Here is a 22,234-nt window from a genome sequence, read left to right on the forward strand (position 1 = left end):
TGGCAGATGTCAGCAAAGGGTTTTGAATGAATGAGAAGGAGGCTTCCTTGGCCAGTTCCAGGCGAGAGCTGAGTCAGCGAAGACAGAAGGCACAAGGAGAGGAGCGGGGAGAGCACCCACTCCTCACGTTCAATAATTAACCACAGAAAACCACATCCCCCAGGGAGGGGGGAAGGCCGCTGACCCAGGGCTCGGGGGCAGAGGGCCTGCCCCCGCAACGCCCTGCTGAGGTCATCTCATTCAACCCCCTCCCCTGGGAAGGGCTGCAGCCAAATCTTGATGGGCCTTCACCCCAGCCCTGGACAGAAATCCTTCTGTCCCAGTGCTCAGTTGATGTCAGATCCACGGGTGAGTGGACCACGCTAGGGGCTTCCTGCTGAGGCTTTCAGGAATTTATTTTTCCCAACACCGTTCTTTCTATGTCTATAAAATAGACACATCACAATAGGCTGAATGAAAGGAGCAGATCATAAAACCTGATCCCAATTTTTTACTTTTTTTTTAATGTTTATTTATTTATGTTGAGAGAGAGAGTGTGAGCAGGGAAGGGGCAGAGAGAGAAGAAGAGAGAATCCCAAGCAGGCTTCACGCTGTCAGCACAGAGCTGGATGCAGGGCTTGAGCTCATGAACTGTGAGATCATGACCTGAGCCAAAATCAAGAGTCAGACGTCCAACTGACAGAGCCACTCAGGTGCCCCCCAAATACCTATATTTTGAAAATGGGGGGGGGGAGGGTAAAAAAAATTTTTTAAAGAGGGTGGCGCCTGGGTGGCTCAGTCGTTTAAGCTTCCGACTTCAGCTCAGGCCATCATCTCACGCTGCGGTTTGTGGGTTCGAGCCCTGCGTCTGGCTCTGTGCTGACAGTTCGGAGCCTGGAGCTGTTTCGGATTCTTTGTCTCCCTCTCTCTCTGCCCCTCCCCTGCTCACACTCTGTCTCTGTCTCTGTCTCTCTCTCTCTCTCAAAAATAAATAATAAACATTAAAAATATAGTTTTTAAATCGGGGGGGGGAAGCCCTGCTTGGGTTCTCTCTTTCTGCCCCTCCCCCATGCACACGCACTCTTTCTCTCTCAAAATAAATACATAAACATTAAAAAATAAAATATAGATATTTTTAATATTCATACCAAGAGTCAGAAGGGCTTATCTCTGGGTGGCAAGATTAAGAGCGATTTGGCTTTTGTTTTACATTTTTGCTCCTCTGCATTTCCTCATATTTTGTTAGAATAAACAGGGGTGATAACAAACTAATGGGAATTTTAAAATGCATTTCCTTAAAAGTACAGAGAAAGAGCCACCTTCAATCCTGCCCCCACCTCTTTACCATAATCGCTTCTGCCGTTTGGCAGGTGACAGGGCGTGGCAGCCTCTCCCCAGGAGTCCAGCTCACATGTCCAGCTGTCTACTCAGCATCTCTTCTCAGATGTCTGGTGGCCTCTCAAACCAAACATGTTCAAAACCAAACTCCATTTGCCCTCAAATCTTGTTTCCCTCCGGTCTCCCCATCCCAGTAAATGGCACCACCTGCCGCCCAGGGGCTCGGGCCAAGTATCTAAGAGTTGCCTTTGATTTTCCCTTTCCCTCACCCTCCACATCCTGCCCTTCAGCAATTTCTATTGGCTCTACCTTCAGAATAAATCCCTGCACAGTCCACAGCTCACCATCCTGACCAAGCCGCCACCACCTCGTCTCTGACTGGCCTCCCTGCCTCCACTCTGGCCCAGCCGTGACCCACTCTCTCCAAAAAAGCTGGCGTGATCTTCCTACAATGCAAAGTTGGACGCCATCACTCTCCTCCAACTCTCCCCTGACTTCCAAATTCCCATCACATTTGAGAGCGAACGTTAAACTCCTCAGCATGTGCAGCAAGGCCCCGTGAGCTCTGGCCCCCACCCCACCTCTCAGACTTCATCTCCTCCCCTCCCCCGCCTCCATCACTTTGCTCCGATGACCCCGACCTCCATGCCATTCCTGGAACACCAAACCCATTGCCACCTCCAGGCTTTCCACTTCCTTTGTTGCTTCCTCTGCCTATTTATTGCTCCTTTACTCATCCAGGTCTCCGTTCAAACATCACTTCCTCCGAGAGGCCTTCCCTAACCACCCCCTCTCCAGAATAATAGCCCCATCCCCACTCTCTCTCTCTTTGCTCTGCTTTATTTATTTTTCATAGACTGAGTAAATGAATAGCAGAAATTCACATGAAACAAACATTAAAGCACCATGTCACCAAAGCCCCCAATGTGTACCCACTGAGAAGGCTCCCAGAGCTCTAAGCACATCCATCCCTGACCTGTTGGACTCCCCCAGCGCCCTTCCTGAGAAGGGAAGAGAAGGCAGGTCTCTGACCTTGACCAGCTCCATGTGGTAAACTGTTTAAAAAGCCCCTGAACTTCACTTCCCCTGCCTTCATGCACTGGTTGAGAGTTTCTCCACCCCAGATGCTCAATACAGTGGAACAGATACATTAAATCTGATAAAGAACATCTTGTGTCCCAGGCACCTGAATAATTATCCCCATCTTCCAGATGAAGAAATGGGGCTCAGGAAGGAGGGATAGACTTGTTCCAAATCAGTGAATCAGTGTGATCCCTCAGGCTACCTTGGCCCTCCTGAGGGGTCCTCACACAGACACCCACTCTTGGGACAGCAGAAGGGAGATCAGTGTCTGGAGCTTAGGCAGAGAGGAGACAGAGAGAAGGAGCTGTAAGCCAGGGTCTGGTTGTGAATGCCAGAACCACCATGTGGCTTCATTCATGCAACAAATAAGGACTAAGGATTGCCTCTGGCCCCCTGTGGGGCTCCAATTTCTCTCTCTCTAGAATTATAGGTAGTATGCAGGAGCTGGCTGGCTTGGGCCATCTACAATTGCCCCAACAGAGAGGTCAGACTGCCGCTTTCTGGAACATTTTTGCCCATCATGTCTGGCTGCAGTTTGGGGCCCGTGTCCTCCCTTGCCCGGCCCAGGAGGCAGTGCTGGGACAGGTGGGTGCTGCCTGGCTGATTCTCCCCGGCTGGGCTTATCCTGAGACTCATCACAACCCTTCCACACCTCCACCCCCATGCTGTGACTATCCCGCTCATTCAGGAAGGCAGTGAGGAGATTAGGGACTGAATAGGTAGCTGGTTTGCTTAGATCTGTGGTTCTCGAACTACAGCTGGTGTCAGAATCACCCAGAGGACTTGTTAAGGTACTGACTTCTGGGCTTCACTCCTAGAATGTAAGTATGAGGTGGGACCGGAGAATTTGCGTGTCTACAAAGTTCCCTGGTGATGCTAATGCTGTTCCTCCGGGAACCATACTTTGAGAAGCACTGGCTCAGCTGATAGGCCTGCCTGTGGCTGACTCAATTATTAGCCAACTCACGGCTTTTTAAACAACTGCCATTATTGCCTTCCCTGCCTCACTCTCCCCCCACCACCTTCTTGAAATCACTGCCCAGAAACAGCCACGGGGCAGAGGTAGCAAGGAAAGCCCTACTGGGGAGGTGGGTCTCATGCCAACATCAGCTTCGCCCCCAATTCACCGTGTGACCCCCAAACACTGGGCCAAGCCCCCTCCATGCTTATTTTTAATTACTTCTCACAACAACCCTGTGAGAGCAGCGTCAAAGTTACCCAAGGCTTATCGGTGAGAAAGCATAGGCTCGGAAGGATACTCTATGATGGCTGCCCAACTCTGAGTATACTAAAAAACACCGAATTATGGGGTGCCTGGGTGGCGCAGTCGGTTAAGCGTCCGACTTCAGCCAGGTCACGATCTCGCGGTCCGTGAGTTCGAGCCCCGCGTCAGGCTCTGGGCTGATGGCTCGGAGCCTGGAGCCTGTTTCCGATTCTGTGTCTCCCTCTCTCTCTGCCCCTCCCCCGTTCATGCTCTGTCTCTCTCTGTCTCAAAAATAAATAAAAAATGTTGAAAAAAAAAAAACAAACACCGAATTATAAGGGGGGATTTTATGGTATGTGAATTATAGCTCAATAAAGCAGTTATTTAAAAGGAGAAAAAGAAAGGCATACTAGATTGTCCAAAAGTCATAAGGCCAGGACCTAAACCCAAGTCCACCTGGACCCCCAAGCCATACTACCTCTCTGGGCCTCAGTTTCCCCATCTGTAACATGAAGTGGGGGGTGTCAGCCTTAAGACTCTCCAGCAGAGGGGTAGAAGGGAGAGGGTCAGCCATGAGCTCCGTTCCAGATTCTCTGGAGATGTCCCCGGAGAGACAGATGCTTGGAGGCTGAAGAGGTGGGGATAGGAGTTGGGGGTTTGGTTTCTAACCCGCAGAGAAGGGGTTATCTCCTAACCTCTGAGCCGCGTTCACTTAAGAAATGTTCTTTGCCATCCATACTCAGCCAGGTTGATTGCAAAGCCAGAAATGAATAACCCAGACCTCCCCCCCCGCTCCAAGAAATTAACAACTATCGCAAAGCAGTGATAGGATGGACAAGGGGATAACAGTTTGCCAAGGGGGTTGTGGGGGGGGAGCCCTAAGACAGCTTCCATAGAGCCAATGTGGAGGGATCAGTGAAGACACGGAGAGGGTGATGGCCAGTGCCTCCAGCAGGGCAAACAGGATATGTGCAGGCACCCGAGACGTGGGGGCCTATAGACAGCCCCCGGTGGCCAGCAGTTCTGGATGACGCGGGGCTGAAGTGAAGGGGCAGTGGAGAAACCAGAGGGCCAGATCCAGTGGGTGCCGCGAGGGGCACCCTAAGACATTACGAATGTTATCCTCAAGGCAAGGGGGAGCCATTGGAGAGTTTCGAGGGAGGAATGGCGTGGTATGCTACGTGCTCCAGGACTACCACTCAGGGGTAGTGTGGAGCATGGACCGGAGGCAGGGAGACCGATGGGGAAAAGCAGGTAGAAAGTTCCACGATAATTCAGATGAGAGATGAAGGGGACAGCACCAAAGAGAAGGGGATGGATGGAGGTTTCAGGGAGGAGGATTTGGTGATTATTTGGAAATGGGGACAAAGGAGGGAGAATGACTCTCATACTTCTGGTGCGGGCACCTGGTGGGTGAAGGTGCCGTGAGTGAGCAGACACGAGAGACCCCGCTGGAGGGGCAGCTGGGGGCGATGAGCTCCATTTGGGACACGTGGAGACTGACAGGGCTGCGGCGCAACGGGCAAACGGTCACGGGCATGAAGAGAGACCGAAGCCGGAAGTGCCGACGCGGGGCACATCGGGGTAGAGGCCACGGGAGTGGCCGAGAGAGTTCGGAGAGCACGCGGCACATTTGGAGAACGACCCAATGGGACCCCAGAGGCGCAGAAGGAGGTGACACACTCCACCCAGACTCAGAAGGAGCTGCCAGCGGCGAGATGGGAGGGAAACCAGAAGAAGCAGCAAGGATGCCGAGCAAGAGGGTTTCAAGGAGGGAGCGAAAGCCAGCGTCAAATGCTGTCAAGAGGTCAGGCAAGATAAGGCCTGAAAAACGTCCACTGGATTTGGTGACAAGCCGGTCCCTGGGCACCTTGGCAAGGGCAGCGGAGACCAAGGGGAGGCCTGGCACAGGCCCAGGTGGGATGAGAAAGGGAGAGGGGCAGCGATAAAGAGGCAACAGAGGTTGTACGGATGGCTAAAGAAGCCTGACGGCACAGAGTAGAGGCAGACAGGAACCGGAGAAGGACGCAGAGCACTGGGACTGGGCTTTGTTTTTTATTTTAAGATTCAAGAGCCAGAGTGGAAGGAGCCAAGAGAGAGGGAGAAGATGAAGATGGGGGAGAGAGAGGGAGTGATCGATGGAATGAAGTCCCCAGGACAGCAGGGAGGCCGGGATCCAGGCCAGGCAGGGCTAGTGCTGAGCAGAAGGGACCCTCCCACCCCCCGGCCCCGCCCCCAGCCAGCTTGGGACAGGCGGCAAGGAGGAGGGGCTAGGTGGAACCTGAGGTTGGGGGGCCAAGGAAGCCGGAGAGCTCCCTGGGGACTTTGACTTCACTTCCTCTGTGACAGAGGAGTCAGGCCTCCTTCCTGGGGGAGGTGGGGAGCATTTGAACAGCTGGTGTGGAGGGAACTGACCAGGCCCCAGAGAGGGGTCCCCGTGGGAACATAGGACCATTATTCCCTGCAGTCAGCATGGGAGAAAAGAGCCAGAACATCACAGGTGCCCCACACGTGCATTTTGGGTTTGGTTTGTTTTGGGAGTTTTTGTTGTTGTTGTTTAATTTTTACCCCTTGAAGTAATCTCTACGCCCAATGAGGGACTCAAACTCGTGTCCCCAAGATCACAAGTCACATGCCCAACGGTTGAGCCTGCCAGGTGCCCCCTCTGGTTTTGTTTTCAAGGCTTGGTGCTCCTGAGGGAGGAAGCAGCCAAGTGGGATGAGGGGATGCCCCAGCCTCCAATCAGGCTACAGTAAATGCAGAACCAGGCCGTGCCCCTTCCTTCCTCCTGGGCCTCCTTCCTTCTCTCCAGTGTCCCTCCTCCCAGACACCTCTACCAGGGTCTGTTGCCTGCTTGGCCACCAGCTGGCTCCCTCATTTCTACATCTGGCCTTGAGAGTATGTGACCCCTTCCTCACCTCCCAGACCAGGACCCCAAAGGCGAGCTTCTGTCTTCCCCCTGGGGACAGCTAGGGCCAGTCTGTCCCCATTCAGCCAAGGTTCCTGGAGGACAGAGGCCATAACCCCACCACCTTCCAGCCGGAAAGGGCTTCTTAAACCCCAAACCAGAGTTGATAGTGAAGGAGGGACCTCAGCCCAACCTGACAGGCTCCCCCTGACACAGGGGTGCAGTGTGGTCTGGAGGGCCCTGGGCTCCTCTGGGGAGAGCAGGCTCTTACTCTCTCTTGCAGGGGGATAGAGGGGAGGGGCAGTCAGCCAGGCCTCAGAGCGAGGCTCTTTCCAAGAATCCTCAGGGGCTGGGACGAGAAGTTTCCCCTGATCCAGCGATTCTAAATATGGCAAAGGGAGCAAAAGCACGTGACCCAGGGCCCCACACCAGGGCTGCGGCTGCGGCTGCTGCTTCTCTGGGCCGGAGGCCTATGCTGGGGGCTCAGGCTTAGGGATGAGGTCTCAGTGGAGCCTCAGTTTCCCTGTCCATAACATGAAGTTGGGGGACACTCAGCGAAGGGGGCCACCCCCTCCAGCCTTAGCATTTTCCAGAGTGGGGTGGAGGGGAGAGGGCTGAGCCCTCAGCTCAGTTCCAGATTCTTTGAGGGTGTCCCTGGAGGGACAGCGGCCGCCAGCACATAGTACAAAATATGAAAAAAATGCCCCTCTTGGAGAAGCAATTAGAAAAAGGCGTTCCCCTTTAGCCTGAAAAATTGTAAAAAGTTGACCCCTCCGGATGGACCCACCAGAAACAGGCATCCCCTGCTCCGGGCTGACCCAGCCCTAAGCAGAGCCTGGACTTCAGTGCCACTGATGTGTTCTCGGCCAGGCCCCTTGGCAATGCACAGGATGTACAAGGACATGGGCAGCCCCAGGGGCGGCTCTGACAGCCACCACAGGCCTGGAGGGGCCACATGGCTCCGTGCCGCTCTCCTCGCCACCACGGATTCGTCTAGAGCTGGAGACGGACCCAAGAAAGGTCCCCCTGTAGGCGGGGCCCAGCCAGTCAGGTTATCTTTCTCGGGAATGGAACTAAGAACCACAGAGCAAAGTTGGCAGGGATGCAGAGAAAGAAATGGACGTGAGGCCGCTGTTCCCGAACCTCATCTCCCCTTCTCTATTTGGTGAAGCCCAGGAGTGTGCCTCCCTCCGTGATGCCACGAAATTCTTCCCGAGCCTGGCAGGAGTGTCCTCCGCCTTCACATGCCAGGTTTTCCTGAGCTAGTGTGAATGGTCTCAGTCCCAGTAGGATGTGGAAGGCAGTGTCTTCTGGACAAGGTGTTTCATGAGTCATAGCCTCGTCCTCTCCTACCTGGTCTGGCTCCAAACCCTCCCACTCGCTCTGGCTGCTTCCCTCTGCCCATGCCAGCCAGACAACCTGGTGCACCAGGTAAGTAGGCTGAGCAACGTGTCAAGGGTGGGAACAAGGAGGGAGCAGGGGCCATCCATCTGTTTAGGGCTGGCCAGGCAGCATGGATTCCTCAAATAAACAGGGAGCGTGGGCTCCCCGGCAGGAGGCCAGCAAAAAAAAAAAAAAAAAAAAAAAACGAAAGCGAAGTAAGGGGTGGAGCACAGGCAGCCTGGATTCTGAACACTTAAACAAGATAGCCAATGGAAGGCTTCCCCAGTTCCACCTGAGAAAGCTCCATGTGGATTCGGGTGACTCAGTTTTACATTCTGGGCTTGGCATAAGATTCCACTTGAACGAAGAGCTTTGCTGCTTTTTTAAAAAGTGTGAAATCCACCAACTTACAGGCTCAGGCCCAAGCTCCTAAGCAAGGAAGGCCCTCACCACCCCCCACCTCACTCTCCACCACGCAGAGCCCAAGCTGGCACTTGACGCTCCATTGTCAGAGCTCTACCCTGCAAAAGCAAGCAACTTTTCCCCTCCCGATCTTCCTTCCCTCATGTCTGCCCCTCCTCCAGCCCGGCTGGGTCCGGTGGGAGCCCACCTCAGACTCCCTTAATCCCCCACCCCCATCTCTATGCCCATCTCGGTCGTGGCAATGACTTCAACTTGAGAAAGGCTGTTTGAGGCACTGCCTCCTCTCACAGACCAGGAGCTAGTTGAGGTCTTGTCCTTTTCCGCTTGAATGCCCCAGACCCAACTCAGAACGGGGCTCCCTGAGAGAGAGCACAACCTAGGCGCTGGACCCCAGGCACCACCCACCCTCCAGGGTGCCCGCGCCGCCCTGCTGGCCACTCCTGGCTGCACATCTCGACCCTTCCTGCAGCAGGTGGGGTGAGTGGCCCTGAGCACGCAGGCCAGGGCCCCGGAGCACTCACTCACTGCCTGATTCACTGCTGATTTGGTATTTACTGAGGGCTCCCCATGAGCCAGATGACAAAGACAGGCACCGTCCCTGCCTTCATGGGGCGTGCAGTCTCCTGGGGGAGATGGATAATAAGCAAGTAAAGGTTGAAAATGTGAGATGATGACGGAGAGAAATCAGGTGGGGAAAGGGGAGAAGGAGCAAGGGTATGGGAGTTGGGGACTATTTTATAGAGGCTGGTTGGGGAAATAGCATTGAGAAGGTGACTTTTCAGCAGAGAGCTCAAGGAAATGAGGGAGGGAGCCACGCAGGTATCTGGGCAAATCGGGTTCCGAGGAGAGGGAAAAAGCAAGAGCAAAAACCTGAGCCAGAGGTTGCCTGGTATATTCCAGGACATCACGAAAGGAGTGCCCCCAGAGCGGAGTGAGGAAGGGGGAGAGTGGTGGGCAGAGGAGGTGGGATGCAGATCATCTACCGGCTCCTGTGAGGATTTTGGCTTTTACTCCAAGTGGGATGGGGAGTTCTGAGCAGGGAGTAACACGATCCGACTGGCTGGCGTTTGCAACAGCACAGGCTGTTGAGTAGAGAACAGACATTGGTGCAGAGAGGGGATGGGGTGGGGGACGGTTGTGTGATTCAAGCAAAAGATGACGGTGACTTGTGCTAGGGGAATGGAGGTGGCAGGAGGTGAGCAGATGCTGACTCTTTTAGCGCTGAAAGATCCCCTAGAGTGAATCAATCCTCTCATTTAAACAGGGGAAACTGAGTCCCAGAGAGGGGCCTGATCTACCTGGGATCATACAGTAGATCGGCGGCATGGCTGGGTCTGGCACCCAGATTTCTTGATTCCTAAGGTAATGTCCTTCTGAGTTCTCCTCTTCCTGTAGCAGGACCCAGGCACCTGCCCCTCCCCCACCCCCATCTCAAAAATTCCCTCATCCAGGCATCAGGCTTAGGCCTTGCCCCTGCCCTTCCTGCTGTATGTGACAGGGTGGCACTGGGTTCAAGGATTGCCCTGGCCTCCAGCTACTTGAGCCCAGTAGGGGTAAGGGTCACCTCTAAGGAGCCTTCTGTCCTCTGAATCAGCAGAACTTTCGCAAAGGGGGGAGGAGAGAGGAAGAGAAGAATCCAAACCAGGGGAAAGAGCTTAGTCCCCAACACTTGGTTGTCAGCACTCCCAGAGAAGAGAGGGCACCAAGAGCTGACAGGGTGGAACAGGAGATTCAGGGAGGGCCGGGCCCCCTGGGGAGTACAGGCCCCAAGGCTGAGCCCAGCCTGGGAGTACTATAGGCCCAAGCCAGTGAGCATCCCACCCAGTGGGAGGTTTAGGGGGCGTGATGGGGAGGGGTGTTTCAATGCCTTTGCTATCAGCAAGCAAAGCAGTATGCAAACTCATGGGCCACACCTGGGGCAGCTGGTTACAGCTGCCCTGAAAGCCTTGCTCCCCATAGGAACCCCAAATCCAGGCCCAGCTGGACTGAATCCAGCAAGACTGACTCCAGTGGGCCCTGACAGCTGGGAAAGGCTTGCTGTATGACCTTGGGCCAGGAGCACAACTTCTCTGGGCCTGTTCCGCAGCCAAGGTGGAAGGATGGTTTAGGAGGGTCTTAGGCTGGAAACCAGAAGCACATCTGCAGACATCCTTTCAGTTTCCTCTGCTTTCAACAGGAAAGGCTGCCCAGCCCCTAGTTCCGGCTGATTCAGAGTCCTCTAAAAGGCAGGAGCCTGCTTGATGGCTCTGAGCTATTTGTCAGGGTTGGGGCTGCAGAAAGGGAGGCACAAGGGCATGGACAGAGCTAGGAACCTGGGTCAGTGTGCTCTCTATCCTGATTCTGCCACCACTTAGCTAAGGAGTTGGGGAAACTGTCTCTGAGTCTGGCTTTACTCCTGAGGAAGGGTCTCTGAGAGCCCTATTTTTCGCTGATCCATCTGGGACTGGTGATTTCAGCTTCTCAATTGGGAAGTGAGGCCCTAGCAGCTCCAGAAAGAAGCTGCCTGTCCTGAGCAACTTCTGGAGTCTGAGGAGAGGATCTTTTACATTTCATTTGCATGGTGCTCATTTGCATAGAAAGGCTACCTCCAAAACTCCCCCTATAATTGAATAATAATAGCAAGGAGGAGTCAGGGTAGACCAAAGCAAAACTTTCAATGGCTCATTAACCACAGAAAGGGTGTTGGAGGTCAGGGAAGGGACTTATTGCATCTCTGGTCCCGATTCACCCTCTTCTAGCGGAGGAAGACAGAACCCTACAAGCATCAGAGCCAGAGGAACAGGGCTTGAATTCCGCTCAGATCCTGACCTCTGCCAGGCTCAAGAATTCAGCCTTGTGTGTGTGACCTTGAGCAAGTGAGCCGTCCCTCTCTGGGACTCAGTTTCTTCGTCTATCGAATGGGGCCAGGGACGCCCGATCTGAGTCTGGAGTCGGGGGATGGAACCAGCGCTGAGGGGTTGCGGAAAGGCTTGGGTTCACTTAGGGACACAGAAGAGGCTGACTCCGGGCGGGACTCCTCGGGAGAGGGTGGGGCTCCTGGGAGGAGAGCTCCTGGGGGACTCCTCCCCCCCGACGGTGCTCTACCCCCTTCCGCTGCGGGGGCCCCTTCCTCTGCTGCCGACGCGCAGCAGTTCCGTGCTCCGGGGTCCGCAGAGCCCGCCCCGCCTCTTCGGCACGGGGAGGGCTTATTACAAGGGGAGGGGCAAAAGGTGGGGGCGGGACACTGTGGTGGGCGGGGCTCCGAGTCGTCCCCGGGAGGGGCGGAGCTTCGCCGACACCCGGCACCACGCGCAGGAGGGGCGGGGGCGGGGGCGGCGCTGCGGCTCCAGTTACCTCCCTGCGGCCTCCCCCGCCCCGCCGGCTTCTTTTTCCGTTTCCAAATTAACAATTGAAAACGCGGCGGCCTGAAAGGCGAGCAGCGGGCCAAGCGGAAAGTGTGAAGGTGCCGCCGCGTCCCCGAGGACGGGGGCGGAGAGGGGGGCGCGACACCCTTACTGCCCGGGGCTTGCCCACCTAGTACCGGGTGAGGGCACCGAGCGCCCCAGGGCACAGAGGTGCCAAGGCCCCTAAGTCGGGTCCTGGCCTGATCCAGTCCCTCGTACTGTCCTGGCCTAGCGTCGCGGGACCCAGCGCCCAGGCTCCGGGTGGTGCCAGCCCTCGAGGGCGCTGGCGGAGGTGGGGGGGAGGCACTAGGGCTGGGTTACTACTTTCAAGGCTGAGTGCCCAGGAGGGCAGGTGCCAGGCAGCACCCTCACAGCACCGTCCTTAAGGGCTCCAGGAGTCAGCTAGGTTTGCATGTGACCTCAAGCAAGTCATTTCACCTTGCTGAGACTCAGTTTCCTCATCTGAAAAATGGGGAGGGAAGTTCAGAGCTGGTGGTGAAGAACAAGTGAAATGAGAAGATGCCTGAGGCTGGTCCACAGTGAATACAACAGAGAGCAGCCATGATTATCTTGTGTTGATAATGATGATGATATTGAGTCCTTGGCATCCTTTCACCTCTGCCATCCACCAGTGGGGAATACTGGAATTGACTGGTCTTTTCCTCCCCTCATTTCCTCAGGGCTTCCCCAAAGCCACACTTAACAGATAAAGAAACTGAGGCCAGGAAGGTCCTTGTAAGGGGCTCCAAGTCATTTGTGAGTGAAAAGAACTAGGGCCTGAGCCCAGAACCTGACCTCCAGGCCTGGACTCATCTTATGGAGATGAACAGTCCCTGTGGCCAGGGCCCTGGGCATTAGACCTCCCTCGCCAGTGTCCTGAGACACGGATGCTGATCTAAGGGCAGCTGGAACAAATGAGGGGGTAACGGAGACAGTCCCCTCTCCCAGGCATGCAGGGGCATGGACCAAGCGAGCCAGAGGGTGGACACCCAGGAAAGCTACAGTTTCTGGCCCCCAAGTCCCCCATAATGTAAGCTCCGTGAACACAGCGACTTTATCCTGTTCACTACTATCTCTCCCACACCTAGCACAGGGTCTGGTGCATTGTGGGTCATCAATAAATATCTGTTGAGTGAATAAGCGAAGGAATGATGAGCAGGTGCCTTCTTATACAGCTGTGGCCTCCCACTCACCACTGGTGTGAACTGGTCTTCCTTAGGGAGGTGGGTCTGGGGTTAGGTGCCTCTCTCCCCAGCGTGGAGACACAGGGCCATAGAACGGGAGAGAAGGAGACGGAAGGAAGAGGGGACAGAAGAAGAGATTCCAGAAGGCAGAATGGAGGTCAACTCTTTCTGCACAGCCTCCCGCTTCCTACTCCTGTCCATGGAGGGATGAGCCCCATTCCTCCTCCCTCCAGCCACCTCTTCACTGACTACCATGATTCATCCCCACCCCCACTAGTCCATTACCTCTGTCAGTCTGAGTGCTCCTCCCCCATTTACAATCCTACAATGGCTCCTTACTATTTACCACCTAAAATCCAAGCTCCTCAGCCCAGAGCTTGAGGCTGGAAACACACAAGTGTCAGACACACTCCACCCCTGTACATTTCTGCCTTGGTGACTTTTGCGTTCTCTCCTCTCCTGGGGATGTTCCCCCTTCCTCCCCAGGAATCCCTGATCTGCTTCAGGGAGAAGTGCTTCCCCCAGCCCCTTTGGATTCCTGGCCCTCTCTAGGTACCCTAGGATTCCCTCCTGCTGAGGTTGTTCTTGCCTCTGTCCAGCCCCCACCTCCCCAACCACCGCCTGATTAGAATCCAGCCACCAAGGGCAAGGCCCTTGCTGGCTGAGTAGATGCTCAGACAGTATCTGGCAGGAATCAGGAAGACCACCAAGTCACCAGGACCTTGAGCATCAGTGAGTCAGGGCTTTCCACTGTCCTGGGAAGCCTGAGAACTCTGGGTACAGGCATTTGGGGATGGCTGCAGATGTGGGTGGGTGGAGTGAGGGCAAATACAAGCCCATCCTGAACACTGGCAGGGTTGGAGAAGAAGTACAAATGGGACACACAGACTATTAGTCTAAATATTTAAAAGTTTAAATCAAGCTAGCCAGCTGTTAGATAAACTATGTTTTACCCTTCCTGACGCATATACCTTCATAACGATCTGGAAGGCCAGGTTTGAATTTAAAATCTTGGACTCTTTATAGTTCCATGCTGGAATCTGGCAGGGAGGGGCTGCTACCCCATAGTGTGCCGTCTTCTCTTCCCACACTGGGCTCATCCCTCAACAGGGGGGCCTGGGGTCCACTCCTGCGGGCGCCCCAGCCCACTCTTCCAGGCTCCATCTACACTGGCTGCAAACAGCTGCTGTTGGTCCTAGGAGAGCTCACACCACTCCGGCCCTTGGGATGATGAACCAGGAAAGAGGCCTGTACATGCCCTGGCACAGACACAGGGATTTAGGGGTCGGGGGACTTCAGGGTTACCTGGAATGTGTTCTAGAATAAGCATGGCTGTGTATAGGCACTGGGTTGCTGGTATGCAGAGCCAGACAGGCTGAGTGGGTAGGATTCTGAGCCCCTACCTTTGAATCCACCCAGGGTGGCAATGCTTTGATATGTTTTTTTTTTTTTTCTTTTAATGTTTTTTTTCTTATTTTTGAAGGAGAGAGAGAGCATGAGCAAGGGAAGGGCAGAGAGGGAGACGCAGAATTCGAAGCAGGCTCCAGGCTCTGAGCTGTCAGCACAGAGCCCGATGCAGGGCTTGAACTCATGAACTGGGAGATCATGACCTGAGCCAAAGTCAGACCCTTAACCGACTGAGCCACCCAGGTGCCCGCTTTGATATGTTTTATCTATTGCCCTCCTGTGTCACATTTCATCTAAGGAACCAGATCTGCTTAAAACAGTCTGCAAAGCACTAATCTAGCCCCTTCCCTCTTACTGAGCATAGATGCTGAGGCTATGGGGTGTCAGTGACCATAGTCATACAGCACTTTAGAGTAAATCCAGGGTTCCTGCCTCCTGCCCAGACCTTGACTTCCTTGAGCACATTTATGATCTGTAAGACCCAGTGCCTTCAATACAAGCTGTTGGGAGGTGATGAGTGCCCAGCCCCTGGTGGGGTTCAAGCAGCCTGCAGGTATAGCCTCCTGCCTTGGTAGGGGTCTGGCTCCTCAACTCAGGTTGCTTAGCTCAGGAGTAGATTGAGAGGCCGGACCAGGCCTGAGAAGGAGAGGGAGTCCTGGTATAAATAACCGTAGGGGGGGCCGGGATGTTTGGGCCAGTCTCCTGGGCTACGGCTATGTTTACTGCCCGGGGGTGGGGGGGGGTGTGTGCATAGCCCATACATTTGCCTCCCTGACTTATAGCCAAATTTCTCCAGGAAGGGGTGGCCCAGGATTAGCCCCAAACACTCCAGCTCTGCACCCCATCAGGTCCTGCCCGTAACTCTGCCCAATGTGAGCCCTAACCCCCTCAATATCGCCCCACTGTTCAGCCCCAAGTGCTACACAACACGGCGTCTCCGTGAGCCCCAAATGCCCCCAGCATTTGCCCCCATAAGTCTCAACTCTGCTCAAATCGTGGGAGGGTGAAGACCATGAGTACGGCAGAGGAAGGCCCCAAGCAGAGGAGCTGGGTATGTGCCAGGGATCTGAGCTGGGGCCACTGGGCAGGGGGGCAGAGACAAACCTCTCCCACGGCCCTGGCCAAGACAGAGGAGGGCTGCAGTCCCCGGATTAGGAGAGTGCAAATCCCTCTCCCCAGCCCAGTGCCCATCCCATGCCTGTCATGTGCAGAGCATTAGATGGCCAGACCCCAGTGTGAGAGGGGCGGGCAGGCGCCCTGTTGGTCACACCACAGCCAGCTCCTCTCCCTAACCAGCCAAGAGAAAAAACCCTCAGTGCAGAAGGGCAAGTGGGTCCCCTTCCCCATGGGACAGCAGCTGCAGTCTGCCCAAGCATGGAGGCCCAGGGGTTGATGTGAGCTGAGTTCCAGCCTTCAGGCCAGTCCAGCTTACCATACACACACACACACACACACACACACACACACACACTCTGCCCAACTGACTGTTGGGTCTTGCTTGGGACACTAAACTGATATGCACTGAGAGCAGAGGCTCCAAACTGGGGCCATGTCCATCAGGGGTCTTAGGTGCCTGGACACCTGGGCTCCAGCCCCATATCAGCTACTTCCAGCTGAAAAACCTTGGGCAAGTCACTTCTCCTGTCTGAGCCTCAGTGTAAAATAGTGTAACAATATCTCCTCCTCCAGGGTTGTTGGGAGAACTCAGTGGGATTCCACTGAGCAAACATTAATTAAGCCCCACAATGGGCCAGGCATGGCTTTAAGTGCTTTGTGGACCATCCAGTGGAGAGGGGGTGTAGCCTTTTTGTTTTTGTAGCATTTTTGTTTTTGTTTTGTTTTAAAGTTCATTTATTTATTTTGAGAGAGAAAGACAGCGTGCATGAGCAGGGAAATGGCAGAGAGAGAAGGAGAGAGACAATCCTAAGCAGGCTCCTCGCTGACAGCGTGGAACCCAACTTGGGGCTCGATCCCACAAACCGTGAGATCATGACCTGAGCTGACACCAAGAGTCAGATGCTTAACTGACTGAGCCATCCAGGCGCCCCAAGGTAGCATTTTGGACCCAGAGGCCGAGGCTCAGGGATGTGAAGAGGCCTGCCAAAGACCACCCAGAAGGCACCGGGTCCCCGGTCAGCTCTGCAGAAAAGTTTTCACTGCAGAAAGTTTTTCACTGTTATTTATAGGTGTTGGGGACAACTGAGACTTTTGAGCTAGGCTGGGCTGCAATCTGAGCTCTGCCACTGACGTAAGTTCAGCCCATGCCCTGTTCTGGGCCTCAGTTTCCCCATCAGTAGAATGAGGGGATGGGGTGAGACCGGTGATTTCCACACTCTAATGAGCTGCAAGAAAGGGAGGGGACAAAGAGGTGGGGCAGGCTGGGCCACCCGAGCTCTGTCCTCCAGGACACCGCACCACTAGCTGGGCCAAACCCCTGGGTGTTCTCGCGAGCCTGTTCTAAGGCCACTGTTCTAGGGACCCGCATAGATCCTAAGCCCTATCCCCAGACATCCTTGCAGACAGCCTCTGGGCCTGCACCCATCCCCTCTGCTTCCAAAGGCTCCCTGAGCTCAGCCACACACACCTTCCCCCAGGCCAGGCTTTGCATAAGCAGCTGAACTTTCCCTACAGGCAAAGTCCTAGGGCTTCAGGCCAGGTCTGGTCAGGCCTCGGCAGAGTTCGTGGGCAGCTCCAGAGGAGCCACTCAGGGGGCTGGGCCAAGGGGAGGGGAGGGCAGAGGGAAAAAGAGGCCAAGTGGATGGCATCCCCGTGGCTCCCTGCCAGAATTTCCCCCCTTACCATCCTCCTTGGAGATCCACAAAGGCGTTTCTAAAATACCAATCTGCCCAGGGTACTCCTGTCTTCACTTCCTTCCTTCTCCTCCAGGAAGTCACTGCTCCTCAGCCTGACACCCTCAGCTCATGTCCCAGCCTCTTCTCTGCATACCTCCTGCTCCCTCCAGGCTCCCACTCTCCTGACCTCTTGGAGGTCTTTGCAAATGCCATGGTCAGCCTCACCTCTGGGCTTTGCCCATGCTAGTCCCTCTGCCCAGAATGCTGTTCCATGCTCCTTTTGGCTTGGTTAACTACTACTCCTACTCATGTTGTAGGGCTCGACTTAAACCTCTTCCTCCGGGAGGCCTTCCTAGCCATGCCCAATTTAGGGCTGGGTTTGGCCCCTTTGTGCTGGGCTCCTACAGGACTCTGCACTCCCCGGACAACCATCAGCTTCTGGCACATCTCCCCGGGGACCAAGGGAGGGTCTGATTCACTACTCTGTCCCCAGTACCTGGGACAGTGACGGACCCCAAGCGATTGCCAGTGAAGGCTTCCCAAATGAGAGAGCAAGTTCCCAGCGCAGAACTGGGGTGGAGGACAAGACCATGAACTTTGAGGCGCAGCTGGTTCTCATACTGGCTGCAGGACCATGAGGGCCAGTCAGGCATAATATGATGGGTAAGCCTTTGCTATTATTATCTCTTTTATTATTGACAGACATAGTAGGAGAGGGAGGTTGAGGCTCAGAGAGGAAGGTGACCGCTGGAGGCCACCCAGCAAGAAGGTGGCCTTCCCATCCCAACCCACATCCCCATGTACACTGTGAGCGCCACTGCGCACCCCCCCCGACCCCGCCCCCTCACACACACTGACTGCGGCCCTGAAGACCTGCTCACCCCAGAGTCCTTGCACGCTCAGGGTTAAACTCCCGCCCTCCCGGGTGTGCAGCATTTACTGGCTGTGTGACAAAGGCACATGCTTAACCTTTACGCTTCAGTGTCCTCTTCTGTGTAGTGGGGTAATGATAGTACCTACCTCCAGGGCTCTTGGAAGGATTAAATGAAGTGATATTTGGAAAACATTTGGCACAATACCTGAGATATCTTTTTTTTTCTTTCTTTTCTTTTTTAAAGTTTGTTTGTATTTATTTTGAGAGAGACGGACATCGCTTCTCAGCCTTTTGGCTAAGATCAAGTGAGAGAGAGAGAGAGAGAGAGAGAGAGAGAACACTTGCGCCCGAGCTAGCAGGGGAGGGGCAGAGAGAGAGAGAGACAGAATCCCAAGCAGGCTCCACACTATCAGCACCGAGGCTGACGCGGGGCTCGAACTCACGGACCGTGAGATCGTGACCTGAGCCAAAGTCGGAAGCTCAACCGACTGAGCCACCCAGGCGCCCCTTATTTATTTATTTTGAGAGAGAGAGTGAGCACGAGCAGGGGGAGAGGCAGAGAGAGGGGGAGAGAGAGAATTCCAAGCAGGCTCTGTGCTGTCAGCTCAGAGTCTGAGTCGCGGCTCGATCTCACAACTGTGAGATCACGACCTGAACTGAAATCAAGAGTCGGAAGCTTAACAGACTGAGCCACTCAGGTGCCCCTCCCCAGTGCTCCCTTAACTGACAGGTGAACCCTGACTGTGGTTGACCCTGTCCCCACCCACCCCCAGCCCAATCTTGGCTAGAGCCCGAGCTGGTCCTCACTGCACTCTGGGTGCACAGGCCCAGAAGGAATGGGTAGTGGAGACTGACCATCCCCCTAATCCCTCCATCCCACCCAGACTCTTCCGGCCTTCAAGCTCAGGAGGGAGGAGGCTGGGTGTCGCCCAGACTCAAGGATTTCACGCACGGGTAAAATTTCCCAAAAACACTTGGGGACTGGTTGTCAACTTTTTATTTTGCCAAGTAAGGACATTTGAAAAAAATTCCCAGCCCCATCATTTCATAAAAGAAAGGACATAATCTCAGACTAAAACTCCTTTAAGTGGAATAAATTTAGCTTTATGAAAAAGTCATCACATTGTCCTTATTTCCTTCAATTTTGCCTTAGGCCACTGAGAACCGCATGGGTCTGCTGACGTATCTGAGCGACATCCGGAGCTTGGGCCGGGGGCCACACGGACGTGGGTTCGAATCCTGGCTCCCCCGTGGACAAGCTGTGTGATCTGGGGCAAGTTATTTCTCCTCTCTGAGCCTTAGTTTCCTATCTGCAAAATGGGAACAAAGGTGTTTGCAAAGCACTAGCTCCTGGGAAGAAATCAGGCTTCCAGCCAGTGGCACCTCCCGGTCCTGCCACTGCCTCTGGCTGTCCCCCACTGCCCACAGGGCAAAGTCTACCTCCATAGCCTGATGATCCAGGCTCCACCCTCAGGGCCGCGGACACAACAACAGACTCTGCAGATCCTGGGGCAGAAAGGGTAGAGGAAGAGCATTCCACCCCAGAGCCTTTGCTCTCGCTGTTGCCTCCACGTGGAATGCACTCAGGATAAAAATCGCTAAAGCTTGCAGTTCCGTGCCTGCGCACAGAGGACCTGGGGTCCTTATTCCAACCTCTCTCTAGTTGGCAAAACCGTTCTCATCCTTACAACCGCCTCAATGCCACCTTTATTCCCTTGGCTCAGCAAACATTTACAAATTACCAACCACACGCCGAGGCCCGTGCTCAACCCCCACCGGCCAGACCTCACAATCCTGGTGCAGAAGCGTCCAGAAGAACACGCAGGGCTGGTTGAGCGAAGCCAGCGGAGCGGAGCTCTGGGGAAGGGCCCCCTGTTGAGCCTGGGGTGGGGGTGTGCGGGGAGTGACTCCAAGAAGAGGTGGTCCCTCAAGCTGAGAGGCGAACAGGAGTTCTTGAGATGACAGATGGGCAAGGGGAGGGAGTTTCAGGGCGAGGGGAAAGCAGAGAGAGCATTAAACAGCACGTGCTGGAGACACAAGTTGCTGCTTACGTGGGTCACTAAGGATGCTTGAGGAAGGGGTTCCTGCCTTGGGCAGCGAGGGTACGAGCGTCACCGTCAGGGGAGACTGGGGAAGGGTAGGCTGGAGGGAGAGGCTGAGTTTGAGGTGCCCACCAGAAGAGAAGGCAAGGCGTCCACAGGAAGCTCAGGGCTGGAACTGCGGAGGGGCAGGCTGTCATCACAGAGGTGACTCCCAGTGACACAGGAGGGCATGAGCCCGCCCCCCCCCCCCACAAAAACTCTGTACAGGGAGGAGGACACAGGGCAGAGCCCCGAGGAACCCCAACATTCTACAGGCAGAAGGAGAAGAGCCCGAGAGTCAAGGGAAGGGCGGGCTCCGCAAGGGAAGGCCCAACAGGCTTCGACCCTCAGGGGCGACGTGGCAGCGTCCCAGGGAACCAGGTTGTGGGTGTGAATCCTCCCTCCACTACTTAGCAGCTATGTTGCCTTTAGGCCTTCATTCCCCCGTCTGTAAAATAGGGCTAATTTATTTTTTACAGAAAGAGGAATGAAGGGCAGAGGGGAGAGGGCCGACAAGCTTGGGCGGCCTTCACTGCATCCCCAGGCTGTACCTCCCTCCCTCTGCCAGCCCAGCCCGGGTCACACTTCCGTCCCTCCTCTGTCTCTCCCACCAGAGTTCCAGCGATCCCCAGAAGTCGGGAAATTAGACGATTGAGTGAAATCAGGGGTGGAATGCAGAGGGAGGCATTCCTCGGTCCTGGAAGATTACAGTACAACACCCATCCACTGAGGAGGCCTCGGGCAATCGGGTCTCTCCTCCTGGCCTCAGTTTCCCCATGTGTGAAAAGAAGCTAGCCGCAGGACAAAACGAGAAGCGGTGAGGGGAGAAAGGCCTATTTGTGCCCCAGGGAAGGACATCCCGCAGGGGTCTGGGTCCCCATTGGGCCCAGGGACCGATCTCTCCGGAAGAGGGTGGCAGCCAGGCCAAGGAGGGCAGGAGCAGAGGCGCCCGGGATTGTGCTGACAAAGCTGTTCCTTCTCCCCTCCTTTGCTCCCTGCCCCCTCCCCTCCCAGGGGACAGCCTAGCCCAGCAAAAAATAAACCCAAAGACGGTGACCTGGACGGGCCTGAGGCTCCCAGGGAGGAGTGGCAGGGAAGGAAGGGTGGCAGAGAGGTAGCTTGTGACCACCTCCCCCTCCCACCAAAGCCAAAAGATACCGGATTGGACCCCTCTCCCCCCAGCCCCCAGAGCTGGGCTCCAGGGAGCAGTCTCTGTTTTCCATTCTCACACTGTTAGGGAGGGGTACCGCTTGCTTGCCGAGGATAATTAGCAGAGTAGATCTTGTCCAGCCACGCTAGACATGGGTCCCCAAGCTTTAGAAAGAGCACCCCAGGGAATTCGCTCTGCCTCCTGGTTGTTGGGCAGTCCTTCCTGCTGTCTGACCTGCATCCCTTATGCTTCAGTGGGAACCCTGCTCCACTGATCTCCAGCAAGCTTTCCTCCCTCTCCCACCTGCCTGGCCTAGATGTCTGAGGAGTCAGGAGAAAGTACCCCCCAGATTTCCCTGCAGGGACTGGGGAGGGCCCCTAGGCCAGAGACCCCACTCCACCCACTCTTCCCCAAATCTCCAAGAAGTAAGAAAGAGGGAAGGAACTGCTGAGCTCCAGCTCTCTTTGCCTCCCTCCCTCAGGCACTGCCCACAGATTCCCAGCCCAATTAGTCTGCTGCCTGGGGCTGCCCCTCCCATTCCCTCCTCACCCCCCACCAGGTGCCAACCCCCAGGGCACGAAGATCCTGCCCTAGGGAGAGAGTTGCCCAGAAAGCCTGGAGTCCTAGGGGCACTTCATGGGGGCCCCAGAGGTCTGACCAGCACCCTCTCCCCACCCCCTTAGAGCCCCAGCTGGGTGCTCCAGCCTCCTGGGTGCCCTTCTTGGTGCTCCCAGTCCTCTGAGGGGCCCAGGGAGAAGGTGCTGGAGACTGCCCAGGTCCTCGCCTGGCAACACTCAGAGTCTATACGGTGGCTCTTCCGGCCCTCCAGAATCACTCTGCGCCTGATAGCCCTGAATGGTCCACTTTCCAGTTCAGCCCCATTTTACAGGGGAGGAGAGTGACGCTTGGGGATTGGGGTGGCATGGGGGTGGGTACCTTCCCAGCAGGTGTTGAGATCTCTGAATCACCTTTGGGATTCCCTGTCCCCATTCCCCAGGATGATACACTCAGGAGAGAGTGGGGTATCGCCCTCCTCTCCCAGCAG

The 22,234-nt window shown here is 55.3% G+C and overlaps 1 protein-coding gene across 1 annotated transcript in view; it reads right to left on the minus strand.

The window, feature by feature from the left end:
- Positions 1-22,234, minus strand: part of KCNQ4 (potassium voltage-gated channel subfamily Q member 4) — a 51,052-nt gene that overhangs the window by 23,189 nt on the left and 5,629 nt on the right. The window contains exon 3 of the mRNA XM_049618880.1: positions 7,331-7,511. Coding sequence (XP_049474837.1) covers positions 7,331-7,511 — 181 coding nt within the window. The remainder of the gene's footprint in view (positions 1-7,330; positions 7,512-22,234) is intronic.

This window comes from Panthera uncia (genome assembly GCF_023721935.1).
Source record: "Panthera uncia isolate 11264 chromosome C1 unlocalized genomic scaffold, Puncia_PCG_1.0 HiC_scaffold_4, whole genome shotgun sequence".
NCBI classification, from domain to species: Eukaryota; Metazoa; Chordata; class Mammalia; order Carnivora; family Felidae; genus Panthera; species Panthera uncia.